Source organism: Stenella coeruleoalba (assembly GCF_951394435.1).
Source record: "Stenella coeruleoalba genome assembly, chromosome: 2".
Taxonomy (NCBI): domain Eukaryota; kingdom Metazoa; phylum Chordata; class Mammalia; order Artiodactyla; family Delphinidae; genus Stenella; species Stenella coeruleoalba.
Genome location: NC_137147.1, coordinates 158,979,393 through 158,999,435, shown reverse-complemented (window position 1 = coordinate 158,999,435; position 20,043 = coordinate 158,979,393). Strand labels below are relative to the sequence as shown.

The 20,043-nt window shown below is 42.5% G+C and overlaps 1 protein-coding gene across 2 annotated transcripts in view; it reads right to left on the bottom strand.

Moving 5' to 3' along the window:
- Nucleotides 1–12,734, bottom strand: part of TAF3 (TATA-box binding protein associated factor 3) — a 160,923-nt gene extending 148,189 nt beyond the window's left edge. For both annotated transcript variants that reach the window (XM_079915175.1, XM_079915176.1), the window contains exons 1-2: nucleotides 12,521–12,734; nucleotides 8,030–8,272 (exon numbers count right to left, since the gene is read on the bottom strand). In XM_079915175.1, the coding sequence (XP_079771301.1) occupies nucleotides 8,030–8,272; nucleotides 12,521–12,686 (409 nt within the window). In that variant the 5' untranslated portion in view covers nucleotides 12,687–12,734. The remainder of the gene's footprint in view (nucleotides 1–8,029; nucleotides 8,273–12,520) is intronic.
- Nucleotides 12,735–20,043: the final 7,309 nt, after the last annotated feature.

Here is a 20,043-nt window from a genome sequence, read left to right as displayed (position 1 = left end):
ACAACTGCTGAAGTCCACGCGCCTAGAGCCCATGCTCTGCAACAAGAGAAGACACCGCAATGAGAAGCCCGAGCTCCACAACAAAGAGTAGCCCCCACTCGCTGCAACTAGAGAAAGCCTGTGTGCAGCAACGAAGACTCAACACAGCCAAAGAAAAAAAAGAGTGAAAACCAGACATTATTTGCCTCCTGATGAAGGAAAATGACCCTGCATCTATCTTGCCAGAGGTACTGATCAATCCTCAGATTCTTGCTGCCAATTTCCAAGAAACGCATTGTGCTGCACCATGAGTACACAGTCAGCAAAATCCAGACTGTGGGAAATACTATAAGTCCAACCACCCAGGTTCCTCTACGAATACACTGTAAGGAAAAAAAGGGATTTGGTGGGGGCAGGGAATTACAGGGAGGACCTGTAGATTAAAAGAAACTTTAAAAGACATGTAAAGTAAAAAGAGGGGCTATGTAAAGAAATTAAAGTATCTAGAGATACATGTTTGATTGACAGAACTATAAAGAAAAGAAAAGCAGTATGTGCTATAAAGTGAGGACACTGGAGGGAGGGAAGAGGGGCTGGGCATATGGAGGGCCCTGGGGTGGCTGGTAAAGTTTTATGTATTGAACTGGGAGATGGTTAAAAGGTATTTTCTTTATAATTCACTAAGCTATACCCACCCCCCCCCCAGAAAAAAACAGATCAGTAAGGATAAAAAGTTCCTTTAAGTCAACCAATTAGGCAGTACTTGGGATCTCAGTGAGAGCTGCTTCAAGAAAAGGATGGAGGGAGAAGTCAGATGGCACTAGCTTGAGAAATAAATGGCAGGGATTGAAAAAGACACATATCCTTGAGTCTAAGGAGTCAAAACACTTCCTATTAAAAGATCTAGAAGGATTCATACTTTTTTTTTTTTTTTGCGGTACGCGGGCCTCTCACTGTTGTGGCCTCTCCCGTTGCGGAGCACAGGCTCCAGACGCCCAGGCTCAGCGGCCATGGCTCACGGGCCCAGCCGCTCCGCGGCATGTGGGATTTTCCCAGACCGGGGCACGAACCCGTGTCCCCTGTATCGGCAGGCGGACTCTCAACCACTGCGCCACCAGGAAAGCCCAAGGATTCATACTTTAAACAATGTTATTCATGGTGAATGGGAGTACGAGGAAAATAACGAGGACCTTTCGTTTTATACTGAATATACTTAGGCAATATTTCTTTTTTTTTCAACATGGTTGTGTTACTTTTGTTAATTATTTTGAACCTGTAAATGTTTATCTTTTAAAAGAGCTTCATAGTGACTTTCCTGGTGGGTCAATGGTTAAGACTCCATGCTCCCAATGCAGGGGACCTGGGTTCAATCACTGGTCAGGAACTAGATACCGCATACCAAAACTAAGATCCTGCACGTGGCCACAAAAGCCCTGCGTGCCGCAAGTAAGATCCAGCGCAGTCAAATAAATAAATAGAACTTCCCTGGTGGCACAGTGGTTAAGAATCTGCCTGCCAATGCAGGGGACATGGGTTCGATCCCTGGCCCAGAAGATTCCACATGCTGCGGAGCAACTAAGCCTGTGAGCCACAGCTACTGAGCCTGCGCTCTAGGGCCCGTGAGCCACAACTACTGAGCCCCCGTGTCACAATTACTGAAGCCCAGGTGCCTAGAGCTCCACAACGAAGAGTAGCCCTGCTCGCTGCAACCAGAGAAAACCCGCGCACAGCAACGAAGACCCAACGCAGCGAAATAAATAAAATATAAATAATAATAAAAAATAAATACTTTTAAAAAAACTACACACAAAACAATATTTAATAAATAAACAAACAAACAAATAAATAAAAGAGCTTCATAATGTAAGCCCTGGGGGAGAAGAGACAAACTGAGAAGAATTTCAAATAGTTTCTGGAGAAGAGTTTAATTTGAAGGTGGAAATACTCCACCTTCAAAGAGGGGGCATGTAACTCCCAGCTCCTTAACTGTGGGCTACGTGTAAGGAATTCTTTCCAAAGATGACAGTGTGGGAAGCAGGAAAGAGGGTATCTTTACAGTGGAGAAACCCGAGAAACACTACCTCGGCCAGGTGACCAAGGTCAACATCGATACTGATCAATCATGTTGACAGGATGTTCCCCTAATATGATGTGATGAAAATGGCACCTTACTTCTGTGGTCTTCCTCCCCCAAAACTCATAACTCCAGTCCGATCATGAGAAAAGCCTCAGACTAATTCCAACAGAAGGGCATCTATAATGTATCTGACCAATACTTCTCAAAAGTATTCTCAAGGTCATCAGAAACAGGGAAAGTGAGAAGCTGTCACAGCCAACAGAAGCCTAAGACAGGACAACTAAAGTAATGAGTATCCTGGATGGGAGCCTGGAACAGAAAAAGGATATTAGGTAAAAACTAAAAATAATGGGCTTTAGTTAATAATAATGTATCAACGTTGGCTCATTAACTATAACAAACATCCCATACTAAATATAACATACTAACACTACAGGAAACTGGGTACAGGATATAAGGGCACCCTCTGTACTATAGTCTCAATTTTTCTCTAAACCTAAAACTATTCTAAAAAATAAAGTTAATTTAAAATATTTTAGGAATAAAAACCCTAAAAGTAGCAACATCACAGTATCTTTACCAAGTTTGCTAGGTTGAGGTTGGTAAGTTTCTGCAATAAATAAAGCAGAGTAGATGGTTTCTATTTATTTTTTCTTTGTCAAATATTATGGACAGATCAACAGACCACCTGAACACTACTGAACACACTCTGAGAACCAAACAATGACTTTGGCAGAGAATGCTATTTTTCACGCATTCCTCAGCACAACAAAATAGGGAAGAAAAATTTGTTACTGTTGTGAATATGAAAATACGTATGACAGGCTGGCGGGAGAATGTTCTTGGTGAAACACACCGGGTACCGGCCATCAGAACTGTAATAGTCTACGCAAGACGCGCATTTATAAAATACTTCAAAGAGGTCTCACTTGTAAACATTTAATCAGATACAACGGGCAGGAATGCCTTCTACTTCATCTCCTCCCACACCATCTTCACAGGGCTGACAATCAGAGAGCTCTTCCATCGAGCACGCACCCTAGCCCAGCTGTTAAGTTTGTGTTCCCTCAGCCCCTAAGCATGTGATTAACATTGTTTTAGATTTACTCTTATTGTCAAGTCACTTCACAAATGTATATTGTCTTTCAAGTGAAAAGGAACTTCCTCAAGAGTGAGGAAGCAGGACTTCCCTGGTGGCACAGTGGTTAAGAATCCGCCTGCCAACGCAGGGGACACAGGTTCGAGCCCTAGTTCGGGAAGATCCCACCTGCTGCGGAGCAACTAAGCCTGTGTGCCACACTACTGAGCCCCCGTGCCACACCTACCTACTGAAGCCCACATGCCTAGAGCCCGTGCTGTGCAACAAGAGAAGCCACCACAATGACGAGGCTGCGCACTGCAACGAAGAGTAGCCCCCACTCACTGCAACTAGAGAAAGCCTGCGCACAGCAACAAAGACCCAACACAGCCCAAAATAAATAAATAAATAAATTTATTTATTTTTTGTTCTTGTTTTGCAGTACGCGGGCCTCTCACTGCTGTGGCCTCTCCCGCCGCGGAGCACAGGCTCCGGACGTGCAGGCTCAGCGGCCATGGCTCACGGGCCCAGCCGCTCCGCGGCATGTGGGATCCTCCCGGACTGTGGCACAAACCCGTGTCCCCTGCATCGGCAGGCGGACTCTCAACCATTGCGCCACCAGGGAAGCCCAAATAAATTTATTTTTTTAAAAAAAAAAAGAGGAAGAGAGATGGGACATTCATTGTTACGTGTCCTATGCGTTCAGCACCGTACTACTCTATATAAATGTCTTACAAAATCTCTCACTTAGTCCTCACCATCGCTCACGTGGCAGGTATTATACCTATCCTATGGATGATGGATATGACGTTCGGAAAAGTTAAGTGACTTGGTGAGACTGTAAACTCAGTAACTAGTTGAGTCACGTCTGAACAGCTCCATGAAGTCCAAGCTTCTTCTACTACAGCCCGCTGCCCCTTCAGGCCTTCTAGGCTTCCACCCCCACCAGACGACTTAGACTGCTGTGTGTGGAGAAGACGTTCACACGCTTTTTTGACGAGAACCAAGTCAAAGGATTGATAAGAGGGTAGTCCCATGACAGTACTTTGCGAACAAAATGTTATGACCAAAGTCTGACCGTGTCCGTGGCTCTTACGAAAATAAAAAAATAAAAAGCTTGGTGAACAGGTGTTATTATCAAAGCTGTTCACGTCTGTACCACACTATGCACCACTAACCAGAATACTAGATACTTTCTAACATGCTGTGCCTGTGGAAAAAAAGACGTCAGGTTGTAAATGATTTATTAAGTTGACTTGTGTGGTTATATTAAAAAATGGTAACCACAGGACTGTATTTTATGTCCTTTTCCATGAATAAGGGGAAAAGTTTTTGATAAGCATCTTATTGTGCTGCCTATCATTACTACATCCTTATGAACCATATGCATATCGTATGAAACAGCAATATCTCTGCTCCTTAGAAAATCCCTAAGTGTTAGCTGAAAAGAGAAGTGGTCAAGGCTTACATAATTCTCCTCTTAAAATGTTTATAATTTTTATTGAAGAAAACTTGAAATAAGATTCAAGTTTTGCTTCAAATAATCCAGAAGAGAAACTGAAAAATTTACTATTGTAATTTCAGACAGAAGTCACTAGCTAAAATCACTGAATTCTTTTTCATACTTCCTTCACTACCCAGCAAAAATCTACTATCTCAGTCACATTTCCTTGGCAGTATTTAAACATGATAACTGTATCACTTGGAGAGAATTTCACTGTGCCATAAAAAATGAAACAAAAGGGTTAAGTGTAGATTATAATCAAAGTCCTAGCCTTGGTTTTGAGTAATGAGTTCGTTAGGGCTTATTACACTATTAAAAATAATTAAATAACTCTCTAAATGAATAAATGCAGGCCCTACATGGACCAGAGGTGAACCTGTATGTGAACCAGGAACTGAGATTAATCAAATATGGATTCAAATTTTCAAAAAGACTAGAAAAAAATTAAACAATATAACTATTAAACAGGAGGTGCAACAAGAGACAGAATGAAATGAAAACTACAAAACAGATTTAGAAAGCTCCAAAGCGCACCGAGAAAATGGACTAAAACTTTCTACATGGGGCAGATAGTAGTTCCGACTGAATCACATGCCAACTGATAACGAACCTAAGTCTTGGCCATTACACATTACCACTGTCTAACCCACTGACATAAAACTCATATCCTTCTGAGATCACTGATGTGCCAGTTATATACGGTGACTTTCCTTTAGTTTCCTCCTACATAACGCCTTCAGTTTCCCCCCAGCATTTGATTACCATTCATGTTTTCTTAGCACAATTCCAAATTTTGTGTACTTCTAAGTGGCCTTTCAGCTAAAAATTTCAGAGCCATACAAAGACTATTCTTAAAGAACAAGAGGACAGATCACGGACTGACTTAGCACTACTTTCATGAAGAGGTCCAGGATGCTGAATAAATCACATCCAATGACAACAGCAAAGAAGGACATTCCAGGCCTACCTGACAGTCATGACCTGTTTATACGAGAAAATGGAGTTCTTCTCAATACAGCTACTACCAGGCCTCTGCCCAAGAAACCCTCCTTTGATAATTTTAATATTGAAACGTATTTGTTATATTTTTAAAGTAAATAAATATATGCTTAGAGATGCTGTAATAAATATGTTTCTAAGATCAAAACCACTGACATTGGGGAATGAGGGGTTTAAAGAGAATGACTTTACATAGGGAGCTACAAACAGTAAGATTTCCTCCAAGGTAATAAAGGTTACAAATACAAATAAATTCAAAGGTGGGGAGGAGACAGATTTTTAGCAGCTACTAAGAAAAGCTGGGGATGACCGAGATGCATGTGGAGATTTCCAAGTCCTGCTGTTCATGTACCATTAGGCCAGAAAAGGAGAAACAAGGAACCTCTACAGGCAAGATTCTATAAACAACGTTTACTTGAATTGAGTTCAAGAACATTTACTGAAGGCACCCTTTGTATCACATTTACCGGTGAAACTGATTGCTGCCTTCAGTCAGGATTAAATCTCTAAGAACTTTAAGCAGAAAAGTGCTAAGCTGTCAAGCAGAGTCTTTTTCTAAGGGACTCAAGCCAGAAAGCTATGACAACCTTCCAAAAGGTTACAGCGAGTCCTTTCCACACCCATGGTGCCTATCACCAAGCACGAACACAGCACTTCACCTCAGCACATTTGATTACAGCACCAGCACTGTTCAGTAGAGCCTGCTGCCCCGAGATCCAGAGTGTCTGATGGCCACGCACCAACCCAGGATAAATCTCTACAACTTAGGGCCAGTGTTCATCCAGTTTTTCAGATGAGGAAACACTGACACACAGATTGTAAAACAACTTCTTTCATGTCTAAAGCTAGTCTCTGAAACAAGTAAGTAACACTTCAAAATGCTATTAAAGTGCAATTGGAGATTAGAAGAAATGAACCACAAGAAACTGGGACCCTCGGGAATTGCTGGTGGGAAGGAAAAATGGTGCAGCCACTGTGGAAACAGTATAGCTGTTCCTCAAACAATTAAATATAGAATTACCATATGATACAGCAATTCCTCTTCTGAGTATAGACCCCAAAGAACTGAAAAGCAGGGAATCAGGTATTTGCAACGTTCACAGCAGTATTATTTGCAACACCCAAAAGGTAGAAACAACCCAAGTATCCATCAACAAGTGAATAGATAAACAAAATGTGGTTTAATACGCACAATGAGGTATCATTCCACCTTAAAAAGGAGAGAAATTCTGACACCTGCTACAACACAGATGAAGCTTGAAGACATTATGCTAAATGAAGTAAGCCAGACACAAGATAAGTAACATTCCACTTATATGAAGTACTTAGAGTAGTCAAATTCATAGACAGAAAATAGAATGATGGCTGCCAGGGGCTAAGAGGATGAGGAGTTATTGTTTAAAGGCTACAGAGCTGGAGGTTAAAAAGTTCTGGAGATGAACAGTGGTGTTGGTAGCGTAACAATGTGAATGTACTTAATACCACTGAACTGTACATCAATAAAAAGGTTAGAAAGTTATTTCTGCCATCATTGGTATTATCCTGAAGCACATCTAGGGCTTCAGAATTTTAAAAAATAAAGAAATTTCAGCTTTTCCATTTTTTAACAAGAAAAAATATTCTGTACCTGCGTTAAAGACCACAAATTACTATATATCTCTTTAGAATCTTAGTGAATCTAAATGATTAACATGTAAATCATGCAGGAAAAAAGGAACTCTGCATGGATTGACTACTGTGCCTGATTAGGTATTATTTTACAATAAAAATTCGATATGACCAAGCATAAACATTTCTACTCATCATAAAAATGCAGATAGCATGCTCTCACTGCTGATGGCCCAGATTCAATCCTTGGTCAGGGAACTAAGATCCCACAAGCCACACAGCGTGGCCAAAAAAAAAAAAAAAAAGTACAGATAAATAGATAAATCTGCATAATATTAGTGAATGTTCACTCACTCACTGTTTCCAGTATTATCCAACTCACATTTATAATAAGGGGGGAAGGGGGAGAGCTACCCCAATTTTCTTTATGTTTCAAAGGCTTTCTCATTTACTTAATATCCCATTCTCATATAATACATCTTTGACAGACTTCTCTCTGTGGTCACATTCTGTTCTCCCCTACTTAAAATTTACAAAGGAAATCAAAGCCTCATCAGACATACCCTTGATTCCATGGCTCTGCCTCGTGAGGCCCGCTGCAAGATTGTTGGCTTAAAGGTTAGAATAATTTGTAAGTAGTATTACAATATTTTTACTGCATTTCTAGAATTTATATGTTAGCATAACTTTTTATGTAATTCAGTTAGGAAACCTAAGAAGATTAAAAACCCGTTAAAATAGTTACAAATATATGAGCGAGAAACAAACAAAAAACCCCACAGACCTTCTTGAGAAGACACAATGGGTGGCATGTAATCAGGGATGTATTCTTTTCTTTCCTCTGCATCTTTACTTCCGGGTTGAGGAAACTGAAGTACGTTGTTCTTGCTAACAGGAAATGAAGGAATTTGATGTGGGAAAGTGACAGGTTCAATGTTGTGGATATAGTCTTCTAGTTCATGAAGACTAACGCCCATAAGTTGGAAAGCTTCACCAACATCATCCAAAATTGGGTCTGTCCGGCCATCTGAAACAAAGTCAAAAGCAAAGCAAATTATTTTAAGCAAATTCCATGAATATTTTTTAAAATATTAAGAAAAAAGTATTAGGTAAATATGCAGCTCAGAATCAAATATACTACATACTTAAGACCCAGTCACTGGAAAAAATTGAATAGATTTTTAATAGACTATCATATTGTTTAAATATTAGAAAGTTGACTCTGAAAGTCAATTTTAAATATGATCTGACAACCAACCAGAACACCACAGACAATTCATACTAACAATCAGCCAGTACAGAACTAACGTCAAAAGTAACTTGCAGATGGTCAACAGCACCTGGAACAGTGGCTGACACAAAGTAAATGCCCGATAAATATTACTATTATTATATTTTATCAAATAAGTATTGATAGAATGCTGAGCTAGGTAAATGTCCATTCCATTTTCTCTACTGCTCAGTGATACAACTCTGGAAACTACAACAGCGGTTGGCATAGAGTTGGCACTCCATAAACATTTGTTGAATGAATTATACCACTGAATCAATTTTCTAAATCCAAGAAAATTTGCTGAAAGGGCTTAGACCATAAAGGTAATTTACATGTAAAATTTAAATGTATTTAGAAGACACCGTATAAAATGGGTAGAGATAAAATGATAAAACATTAGATATAGTGAGATTCTCTTTACAAAAGGAAGTTTCTCCTCTGCCTGCCCTTAGCAGAACTTAAGGTCTCTACATCTTTTAAAACTTCTATGAAAATTCCAGTTCCAGATTTCCAATAAATAGCTTATTTTTTTAACTATAATCTCCTATGATCACGGCAAACTCAGTTTGTCTGAAATTAAATCATGATGTAAAATGGAAAAGAATCATCCAAAGTTCATAAAAATGAGACACGTTTGCTCACACCCACACAAGGAAACTTCTGGAAGGATATACATCCAACTGTAACAGTTTATGGGGCTGAAAGCTGCAGAACAGGGGAAGGGCAGAGTCGAAGCAGGAGACTCGTTTCTAACTTCAAAGATTTTGTAGTCTGAATTTTTATACAAGTATGGGTTACTTCTTTGATGTAGAAAAAAGAGAGGATAAATAAAATGAATACTCATTCTTTCCCTTAATGACAGACAGGCATTTCAACTCTTTGATTCTTATTAAAAGCAGTATTCTTTTCTCAGTCTTAAAAATGTGGTCCTCTTGAATTCTTCCACATTTTTGCAATTTCAACCCAAGAGCTTCTGGTGTTCCCCCTGCACCCTTTTGGGTACCGGCTTTCAGAATTTTTCCTTTCTCTCTCTTCCTACTCTCACTGTCTCAGCCTAGTTTCAAGTTCTCCCACCTTGCGCCTCTCTTGCACTTAACCGCCTCTCTTGCACTTAACCGACAGCACAATTGTCTTGAAGCATCACTTTCATCACACAATCCCCCTCCGTAAGAGTATGCAGTGTTTCCTACCACGTTGTAATTTCTCTCTCTGTTAAGTCCCTCCCTAATCTGATCTCGCTCCATTTAACATCTTCCTCTAGCACCTTCCAAATGAACTGGTTACATATGCCAAGCTGGCCGCCTCACTTACTCCCACTTGGTTACCTCAGGTTATGCTTTTCTCTACCTGGCATGCTCCCTACATTATACAACCTTGCTTCACGGCTCAACTCAAATCTCACCTTTCCAGTGAATCCTGCCCTGGAACCCAGAGTGTGCATGTGTCTCTCCTTCACCGCATTCCTTTTGCATTTACTGCCTATACCTATACCGTGCACTGCTTTCAGTGTATACACACATTATTTAATGTATAATACAATGCATACAGAAACTTCTGCCTCTGAATGCTTTGGCAAATCGTTACCTTAGGGAAATTTTCAAATGCATTATTTGTTGAATTGATAGTAACTTCTGATACTTGCTTTAACTTTAGAGCATTTTTTAAAAAAGGAACAAATACCATCAGTTTGTTTTTACTGACATTTCGACACCCTTTTACACACCTTACGGGCAGGGATTGTGTCTAAGTAAGCCTATGTCTCCGACATGTAGCACAGAACTCAGATCATAAGTGGTGCTCAATAAACGTGTGTCAGAAAGACAAAGGAAATAAAGAAACAGAATACAAGATTGCATAGTGGTGACCTGATGTTACAGTAACTCTGGTTCAAAATAACAATAGTGTAGAGAAAGGAATATTTAAAAGTCTATGACTAATAAGTATACCAGGAATTAGCATTTTCAAAAAGTCACCAAACCACAATAGAGAATGAACCCGATCATCGTATTCTCACTAAAAGCAAGAAAATCATTACAGAAATTGGTTAATTATCGAGGTTCACATTAACACAAAACAGGGATCACCCGATGACTCTAGAATACCTGGTTGCTTGGGGTGCCAGCACCTGTCTGGTACCATGTATAAGGCAGGAACAGTAACTATGTATTCAGGGTTATTCTGATTACCTAAAGGTACAGAACATCTGTCCTCATTTAGGGAACTTGGTAGCAAAAATACAACCTGGACTACGTATGCTGTAACAGTATACTCAAGCACCAGAAGAGAGGAGGGAGGGAAGAGAAGCAAAAGCAGACAGCGGTGTGCTGGTGGTGTATTTTAAAGATCAAGATGAATGAGAGCTACTCAACAGTTCCAAATTCAGATTAGAAGTATCCATGAAATCAAGCTGTCTAAAAATACACATTTTTAAAACTCAAAAGATGAAATGACTAAATAGTTATTATGGTGGTGGATTATCAGTTCACTTATTTATTCAACAGCTATTTCCTGGGTGCCTATTCTATTATGGCACTGTACTAGGTTACAGAATACAAATATAATAAATTTGTCTCCTGGGGAGGGGAGAGGGGAGGGTGAGAGATATACACAGATGATTACAAAGCAAGGTGTTCAATAACATAGCAGAAAAATGCACAGAATTATGAGAACAGATATCACGAGTTTGCTAAAGCAAGTGATAAGTGAATTTCAAACTAGAAGTCGTACTACTGGTGGACCAGGGGGCGAAGGACACACTAGGAAACAGCATGCATGCAGCAACGGAGGCTTAAAGTGTTTCGGAAAAGGCAGGTAGCTCAGCATGGTTGCAGATTTAGGATGACAGAATGGCAGAAGATAAGAAAAATACTAGCTCACAAAGGAAAGTGTGTGCTGCTCGAGAGCTTAGATTTTTCAGCCTGTAACCAACTGAAATACTTTTAAGAATGACAAAACCAGATTTGCATGATGGAGAGATTACCATATTATTCTGGCAGCACTATGGCGCTGGAATGGAATTTGGGGCCTAAGAAGTAAAGTGTATTCATGGGTCTCAACCTTTCAGTGGAGCAACCTCTTTAACAAAAAATATCCTATAAAACACTTCACCCAGTTTTCCAGCTGAACACCTGAAAAATAATGCCCCGAAACTTAAATGAGGGGTAGTTCCCCCTCCACACACACAGACTTCCCATCAATGAGATGATGTGTTGCTTCTACTAAATATTCCAACTTAGTAAATGCCACCAGCTATACAAACTACCAGACATTTGCTTAAAAACCATGTACTGTAGCCCAGATTACCTGGGGAGCCTTGTAAATTGCCGATGATCCCTCTACCACACTTTGATAACCACTGACACAAAAATATAGAAGAGGAGGAAATCAATGGGTGGCTGAGACATAAGCCACAGGTAATCTAAGTGAAACCGACAAAGTCGGCCTTGGGAAGGAGTAAGCAGAGATGCTGTCTATGAAACGAACACATACAGAAAGAAGAGGCAGTGTCCCTAACGGACCAGAGCTGTCAACGAGTATGTGTTGTCAGGAGCTGAAGAATGGCCAGGCTTGTAAGAAACGGCCGGTAGACGGAGCGCCTGTGACAACTAGTTGTAGTAGTTTGCGGGCAAGGGAGGAAAAGAACCAAAGTAACAGAGGCTGTAAGACATTCTGGAGGTGGTTCTACACGCAGCCAAAAGCAGACGATGATTAAGACCGATGATCAGATCACAGAGGAGGGCAAAGGCTGTGGAGCTGGGAGCGGGGACAGGGCTCGGGCTACGGGCGGGATAAGTTAGCGGCTGACGAAGAGGGACCAAAGGGATGACTCGAGTTTCCAGGGACAGTGGGAGCGGAGGGACGTCAGGGGCCGAGAAGACACCCAATCGCGGGGTGGGGGAGAAGAACCAACACCTCCTGGACGCCGGTAGAGCGAAGGGGAACGCGGAGGTGTCACCCGTGACTGGCCAGAGGCAGCCCTCCCGCACCCAGCCCGGTACTCACACAGCTCAGAGTACCGGTGGCAGCCCCGTCCCAGCTGCTGCAGGTAACGCTGCAGCACGTCCGTGAGGAGGTGGCAGGCGCTCAGTTGTACCGAGTCCCAGCCCAGCGCCTGGCAGATCTGCGCCACCGAGACCCTCAACAACGACCTGGAGTAACTCTCGCACATCCCGCTCCGTGGACTCCACCGCAGTCCTTGCTGCCACTTCTCTCCACCCCCGCCACCTAACCTTAGAAGAGCCCCTGATTCATCCTCTAGGGCCCCCGCGGCGGGGAAATCGTCCCCCCCGACCCCCGGCGACCACCTCAAAGCCACAGCAGCACGGAGCGCGCCAGCCTGAGAGCCGCCATTTTGGACTCGCTCCGCCTCCCGCTGGATGGTCGCCGGGGGGAGGCAGCACTAGCCGAGTGCGGAGCGCGCCGATGAGGAAGCTCCGCCCCGTTGGAGCAGAGCGATGGTCCCGGTATCGACTCTCGGGCCTGGAAGGATGCAGGAAACGGTAGCTCCGAGCGCCGGTGGAGGATGCGCCTGAGGAGGCAGGTGCTTGGGGCCTTCCCGGGGTGCTCGCTCGCAGATGAAGGAGGAGGGAACGTCAGTGGTTCAGGGGTCGAAGAGCGAGCCGGGATATGAACCTGAAATGCGGGTGTTAGACAAGAGTGGGAACCTGAGAGGCTGTGAGTGCAGGGGTGGTATTTGGGGCGTGGAAACTTCAGGACTTTCCCAGACTTGGATTTAATCCAGTGCTTGCCTCTGCTAAAAAAAAAGAGCTGCTTACCATTGTATAGGTTAAATCAGGTCCAAGCTGTTAAGCACGCCATTCAAAACCCTTCACAATAGGGCGGGGTGCAGGGTGTGGCCAGCGTGGCACTGACCTCCGGGCAAAATTTACGGGGGCAGCAGAAAACGTAATCAAGATCAATAATATTTTAATACAATTTTTAAAAAATCCGACCACTGCCCCCGAATTCCGGCCTCACTCTTTTCTAATCCCAGCCCTGGTTTCAATAAAACTTTATTTACAAAAACGGGTGGCATGCTTGTGAGCAAGAGTTTGCCGATGTACCCTTCACCAGCCTCTGGGATCTGTCAAAGGAAGAAAGGACTCAGTTGCCTGCGGAAAGTCCTTAAGTCAGCGAAACAGTCTGTGTATGGAGAACTGTTGCCTGCCCCAGTCTTCTCCTCGCTCCAGCCAAGGGTTGCCAGATCTTAACCAGATGCGGGACACCGAGATTTTGTGATCAATAGCTCGATCAATATTTTTAATTATTGGAAATACATTTTAAAAAATTTATTTATTTATTTATTGGCTGTGTTGGGTCTTCGGTTCTGTGCGAGGGCTTTCTCTAGTTGCGGCGAGCGGGGGCCACTCTTCATCGCGGTGCGCGGGCCTCTCACTGTCATGGTCTCTCTTGTTGCGGAGCACAGGCTCCGGACGCGCAGGCTTAGTAGTTGTGGCTCACGGGCCCAGTTGCTCCGCGGCGTGTGGGATCTTCCCAGACCAGGGCTCGAACCCGTGTCCTCTGCATTGGCAGGCAGATTCTCAACCACTGCGCCACCAGGGAAGCCCCTGAAAATACATTTTTTAAGTTTTAATTTGCAAGCCAAACTAATCCCACGGTTAAGCCAGATTCAGCCTATGGGTAGCCAGGTTGCAGTGGCTCACCTACTCAGTCTATCCTTTTGTGCTTTTTTCTTCTAAAAGCTTCTGGAGTGTTCCTACCTTCCCCTTCTCTCTCTCCTGTGTTCCCCTCTTCTTGCACCTATCACAGTGCATTTAGTATTTGAGTTTACATGCCTCTCCAATAAACTGTGAGTTGCTGCATGGCTCTACGTTTTCCTTATAGGGACCATTCCAGAACTTTGAACATAATATTCAATTTTTTTGAAGTCCCAGAAACCCAGTAGAATGGAAAATATGATTCTTCCGACAATCTGTAGACAAGGAGCAAGATACTAGGTGGCAGGGTGCCTATAATGTTTTCTCCACTGACACTTCTGTCCCCAAGATTATCAGGGACCTTCTAGATGCTAAATCTGGGGGACACTTTTCAGTCCTAGACTTGCTTGACCATTTTGTAGCCATTTGATAATGTTGAACACTACCTTAATTTTGAAACTCTTGTACCTTGGATCTCACAACACCCTGCTCTCTTCTGTTCCAATACTTCTGGAGGCTCCTTTTACATCTCTTATATTGCCTCTGTGTGTGTGTTTTACCCCTTAATCTTTTATTTTGGAAAATTTCAAACCTACAGAAAAGTTGAAGCAAGTATAAACAAAGGTACACACTTCACCTAGATTCACCAATTGTTAATATTGACTATTTTGCCACATTTACTATGTATACACACACACACACACACACACACACACACACACACACACACACAAACCTTTTTTTTTTTTTTCAGAACAGTTTGAAAATAAGTTGCAAACTTTGTGACATTTAACCCGGAAACAATTCAGCATGTATATCCCCAGACAGGGACATTCCCCTACATAAACATGTGTCGCAGATTCAGTTCTCCAGTTCTGAGGTGGAGATCAACCTGCAGGTTTATTGAGTGCTGCTGGGATCCACACCTGTGCAGGGGAAGGGGGTTGCACTGCATTTTCAAGGAGGGCCTCAGGCAATCCCATAGGGAGCTCTAACTCGGGGATGGCCTATCACCTCTGTCCTGAGTTGGGACAAGGGGGCTGGACCTTTATATTCCCTTGTTGGTAAGTCATTGCCTGAGGGCTTCCCTGGAACCGGTGTGTGATCTCAGGCAAAGGAGCTGAGTGCAGCTGGGGCAATTCCACAGAACACTGAAGCCTTTAATCCTGAGCAGTGCTGTTATGGTAGTCCCTACTGTCTTAGTTCTTTCTGGCTGCCATAACTCAGACTGGGTAACTTATCAACAGACATTTATTTCTCACAGTTCTGGAGGCTGGAAGTCTGAGATCAGGGTGCAGCACGGTCATGTGAGGGCCCTCTCCTGGGGCACAGATTTCTCAAGTTGTATCCTCACAAGGTGGGAGGGGCTAGGGAGCTCTGTGGGATCTCTTTTATTTAAAGCATTAATCCCATTAATAAGGGCTTCACCCTCATTACCTGATTGCTTCCCAATCAGGTAATAACACTGTCACATTGGGCATCAGTTATTATTTATAAAATATTGGCTATATTCTCTGCTGTATATTACATCCTTGTATCTTATTTTATACCTAGTAGTTTGTACCTCTGAATCCCTTTTCCCTATCTTGCCCCTCCCCCAACCCCTGCATTCTTTAGGTCTTTAAGGGTGCCCTGATTTCTGCCTCCCCCTACCCCCTGCGCCTTCCCCAAACTGGAGGGCCAATCTCAAAAGTTTGTGCTCAGCCTTCCCACTGCCATAGTTCTTACCCCAGAGGCCAAGGAACCAGCATGGGGATTGTACCAACTTCCCCATATGTGTGTTCTACATACACATTCAGGAATCAGGGGATTGTACCAACTTCCCCATATGTGTGTTCTACTTACACATTCAGGAATCAGGGAATTGACCCTGAGTGGGTCCATCAACCCGGGGAACCCAGTGTGAGCCGGACCTGGGCCAAGGCTCCATTTATTAGTTGGCCTCCTGTGACCCCACTCTAACTGTGGGCCCACAATGACTCATTTTCTGGTTTCAGTCTCAGTGCAGAGAATGCGTCTTCTAGGTGAGGACTGTAGGCCCCAGTGCAGCAATGGCATCACTTTTTATTCAGCTGGTGTTGGCAGGGGCTCAGAACTGCAGTTTTCAAACTTAGAGTTTCCAGTGATAACAATAATAATAATAATGTTTCTGAAAGTTGCAAATATCCCATATTAAATAGTAAGAGAAACAAATGTTCATTAAAGGACAAATTATTAGAAAAAAGAAGTTATAACAATGGAAACTCAATCTTGGAATATTAAAATTAACATTTCTAGCACTTCAGATACTCTCTAGACAGGTCTCAGAAAGAAGTTATGGAGTAAACCTTACTAATGCAAACATTTGTCATTGTTATTGCACTGATCTGATGCTTAGCAAAGAAGGAGGGGGTGTGACCTGGGGGACTTTCAAGCTTGCTTTATAAGACTCTTTTCTGTGGGTCTAAACTGCATAGCATGGGGTGCTCACAGTCTTGCCTCAGATCACCTTTCCAGATTTATGTCACCCCAGTAGTTTCATTTCTGTTGGTTACTGCTCCTTCTGTTGGTGAGTTAGTTTAAACCTCACCTCCTTCAAGCTAGGATGCCTTTTCAGTCTGGTCATATAACCCCAAACTGAGCTCATCTTCACCCAAACTTGGCTATGTGCTCACCAATTATAACCTTCCACACATCTCATTCAGATGTCCCCAGCTTTACTCATACTCACTTATGTGTGTATATGTTTGTGATTTTTTACCTATATAGATTTAAAAAAAAGAATCTACCGGGCTTCCCTGGTGGTGCAGTGGTTGAGAGTCCGCCTGCCGATGCAGGGGATATAGGTTCGTGCCCTGGTCCGGGAAGATCCCACGTGCCGCGGAGCGGCTGGACCCGTGAGCCATGGCCGCTGAGCCTGCGCGTCCGGAGCCTGCGCTCCGCAACGGGAGAGGCCACAACAGTGAGAGGCCCGCGTACCGCAAAAAAAAAAAAAAAAAAAAAAAAAAGAATCTACCACCACATTCAGGATCCTGAGCAGTTTGATCTGTGCCCACTGCCCTTTTATAACCATACCAGCTTTCCTATTACTCCCCTACCCCAGTCTGTGATCCCAGGCAACCACTCATCTGTTCTCCATTTCTAAAATTTTGTCACATAAAAAACATTATATACATGGAATCATATAGTATATAATCTTTCAGAATTTTTTTTCAGCATAATTTCCTGGAAATTCATGGTACTGTGGCTATTAATAGTTCAAACTCATTTTTTAAATTTATTTATTTATTTATTTTTGGCTGTGTTGGGTCTTCGTTGCTGCGTGCAGGCCTTCTTAGTCGTGGCAAGCGCGGGCTACTCTTTGTCGTGGCGCGTGGGCTTCTCATTGCGGTGGCTCCTGTTGTTGCGGAGCACAGGCTTTAGGCACGTGGGCTTCAGTAGTTGTGGTACAAGGGTTCAGTAGTTGTAGCTCATGGGCTCTAGAGCGCAGGCTCAGTAGTTGTGGTGCACGGGCTTAGTTTCTCTGCGGCATGTGGGATCTTCCCGGACCAGGGCTCGAACCTATGTTCCCTGCATTGGCAGGTGGATTCTTAACCACTGCGCCACCAGGGAAGTCCCAAGCTCATTTTTTAGAATTGGATTTTCTGTCTTCTTACTGATTTGTGGATGTTTAAAAAAACATACACTCTATATACAAGCTTTATTTGTATTGTAAATATCTTCCCTCAGTCGTTTGATAATTTAATTTTAATAAAGCCCAATTATCAATGTTTTTCAAATTAATTTTTTTCCCCCCACACTGTGTGGCTTGTGGGATCTTAGTGCACTGACCAGGGATTAAACCTGGCCCACGGCGGTGAAAGCGCTGAGTCCTAACCACTGGACCGCCAGGGAATTCCCTAAATGATTAGTTCTTTTTGAGTGAGTCATGTTTAAAAAAGCTTTGCTATTCCCAATATCATGAAGCCTTTCTCCTATTTTCTTCAAAAAGCTGTATTATTATACCTTTTATATCTATGACCTCAAATTGAAATTGTGTATGGTATAAGGATCAGGGATTTTTCCTATAGAGATATCCAGCTGATCCTGCAGCATTTACTGGAAACATTCTTTTCCACATTGAATTACAGTGACTTATAAATCAGGTGGCTGTATACGTATTTGTTTCTAGTCTATTGTGTTCCATTAGTCTATTTTTCTATCCTTGCAACACCACCACACTATCTTAATTACCATTACATTTTAAGTAAATCTTTCCCTTTTAAAGCATGGTTATCTGAACTAAGAACAGTGCTGCTATGAATATCTTGTACATGTGACTGCATGCATTTCTCATGAGTATATATTTTAAATCATTGATCACTCTGTATACAAATGTTCAACTTCAGTAGATACTGCCGACCAGTTTTTCAAGGTGTTTATCCTGCTTTAAACTCTCAGCATGTATATGTATGGGACTTCAGTCCATATTTGATATAATCATCTCTTTATCTTAGCCATTCTAGGGCTTTTTTCTTTCTTTCTTTAAAAAGCAAATTCGGGGAATCTAACCCAACATTTTAAGCTACTATTCTCCCCCCTCCCATTTTCCTAGGTTATCTAAATAAGTGTTGTCCTTATGAGTTCAGATTCTCAACTATAAAACTGGGGACATCTGAGATTTTGGGATTGTATCAATGTCAATATTCCTGGTTGTGATATAGTTTTGTAAAATATTACCATTGGGGGAATTTATTTTTTTATTTTTAAATGAAGGTGTGCTTTTTCAAACGCCAGTAGAAGGCTGATATTTTTTATTGAGTGCAGTGACTTTATGAGGTAGGCGCTATTGTCCCTGGCTTACAGCTGAGGAGACTATTACTTTTTTTTTTTAGATGTTGGGGGTAGGAGTTTATTAATTAATTTTTGCTGTGTTGGGTTTCCGTTTCTGTGCGAGGGCTTTCTCTAGTTGTGGCAAGCGGGGGCCACTCTTCATCGCAGTGCGCGGGCCTCTATCGTGGCCTCTCTTGTTGCGGAGCGCAGGCTCCAGACGTGCAGGCTCAGTAGTTGTGGCTCACGGGCCTAGTTGCTCTGCGGCATGTGGGATCCTCCCAGACCAGGTCTCGAACCCGTGTCCCCTGCATTAGCAGGCAGATTCTCAACCACTGCACCACCAAGGAAGCCCCGGGAATTTATTTTTACTTATTTATTTTTTTGGCTGCTCCACCTGCAGTGGAAGCACAGAGTCTTAACCACTGGACTGCCAGGGAAGCCCCCATTGAGGCGAATTGAGGCAACTGTACAAGGGATCGTTCTGTATTATTTCATACAACTGCATGTGAATCTACAATTATCTCAATAGAATGTTCAATTAGAAAACAAGCAAAAATCACACACACACACACACACACACACACTGCTCAGAACTTTTGGAAAGAGAATATCTAAGTTCCACACAACCAACATGCATGATTAACCCCACTCATTGGCCATCAGAGAAATGCAAGCTAAAGGTATTAAATAACACTACACTCCTACCAGGATGGCAAAATGAAAAAGGGTGCAATACCTAGTGTTGATGAGGATGTAGACAACTGCCAGGAAGAGTATAAACTGGTATCAATACATCCACTCTGTGAAAGTGTTTGGCAGTGCCAAAGCAGAACATTTACAGAACCTATGGCCAAGCAATCCCACTGCTAGGTATGTACACAACAGAAATTCTTTCAAATTTAAACCAAGAGAGGTGCACAAAAGATTTAGAGAAGCATTTATAATTGTTCCAAGCTGGAAATAACCTAAACGTCCATCAACAGAATTACTCAACTCTAAGATATTTATCACGTGTGGTAACATAAAACGATGAAAAAAACTGCTCTACAAATGTGAATGAAATCTCCCAGACACACT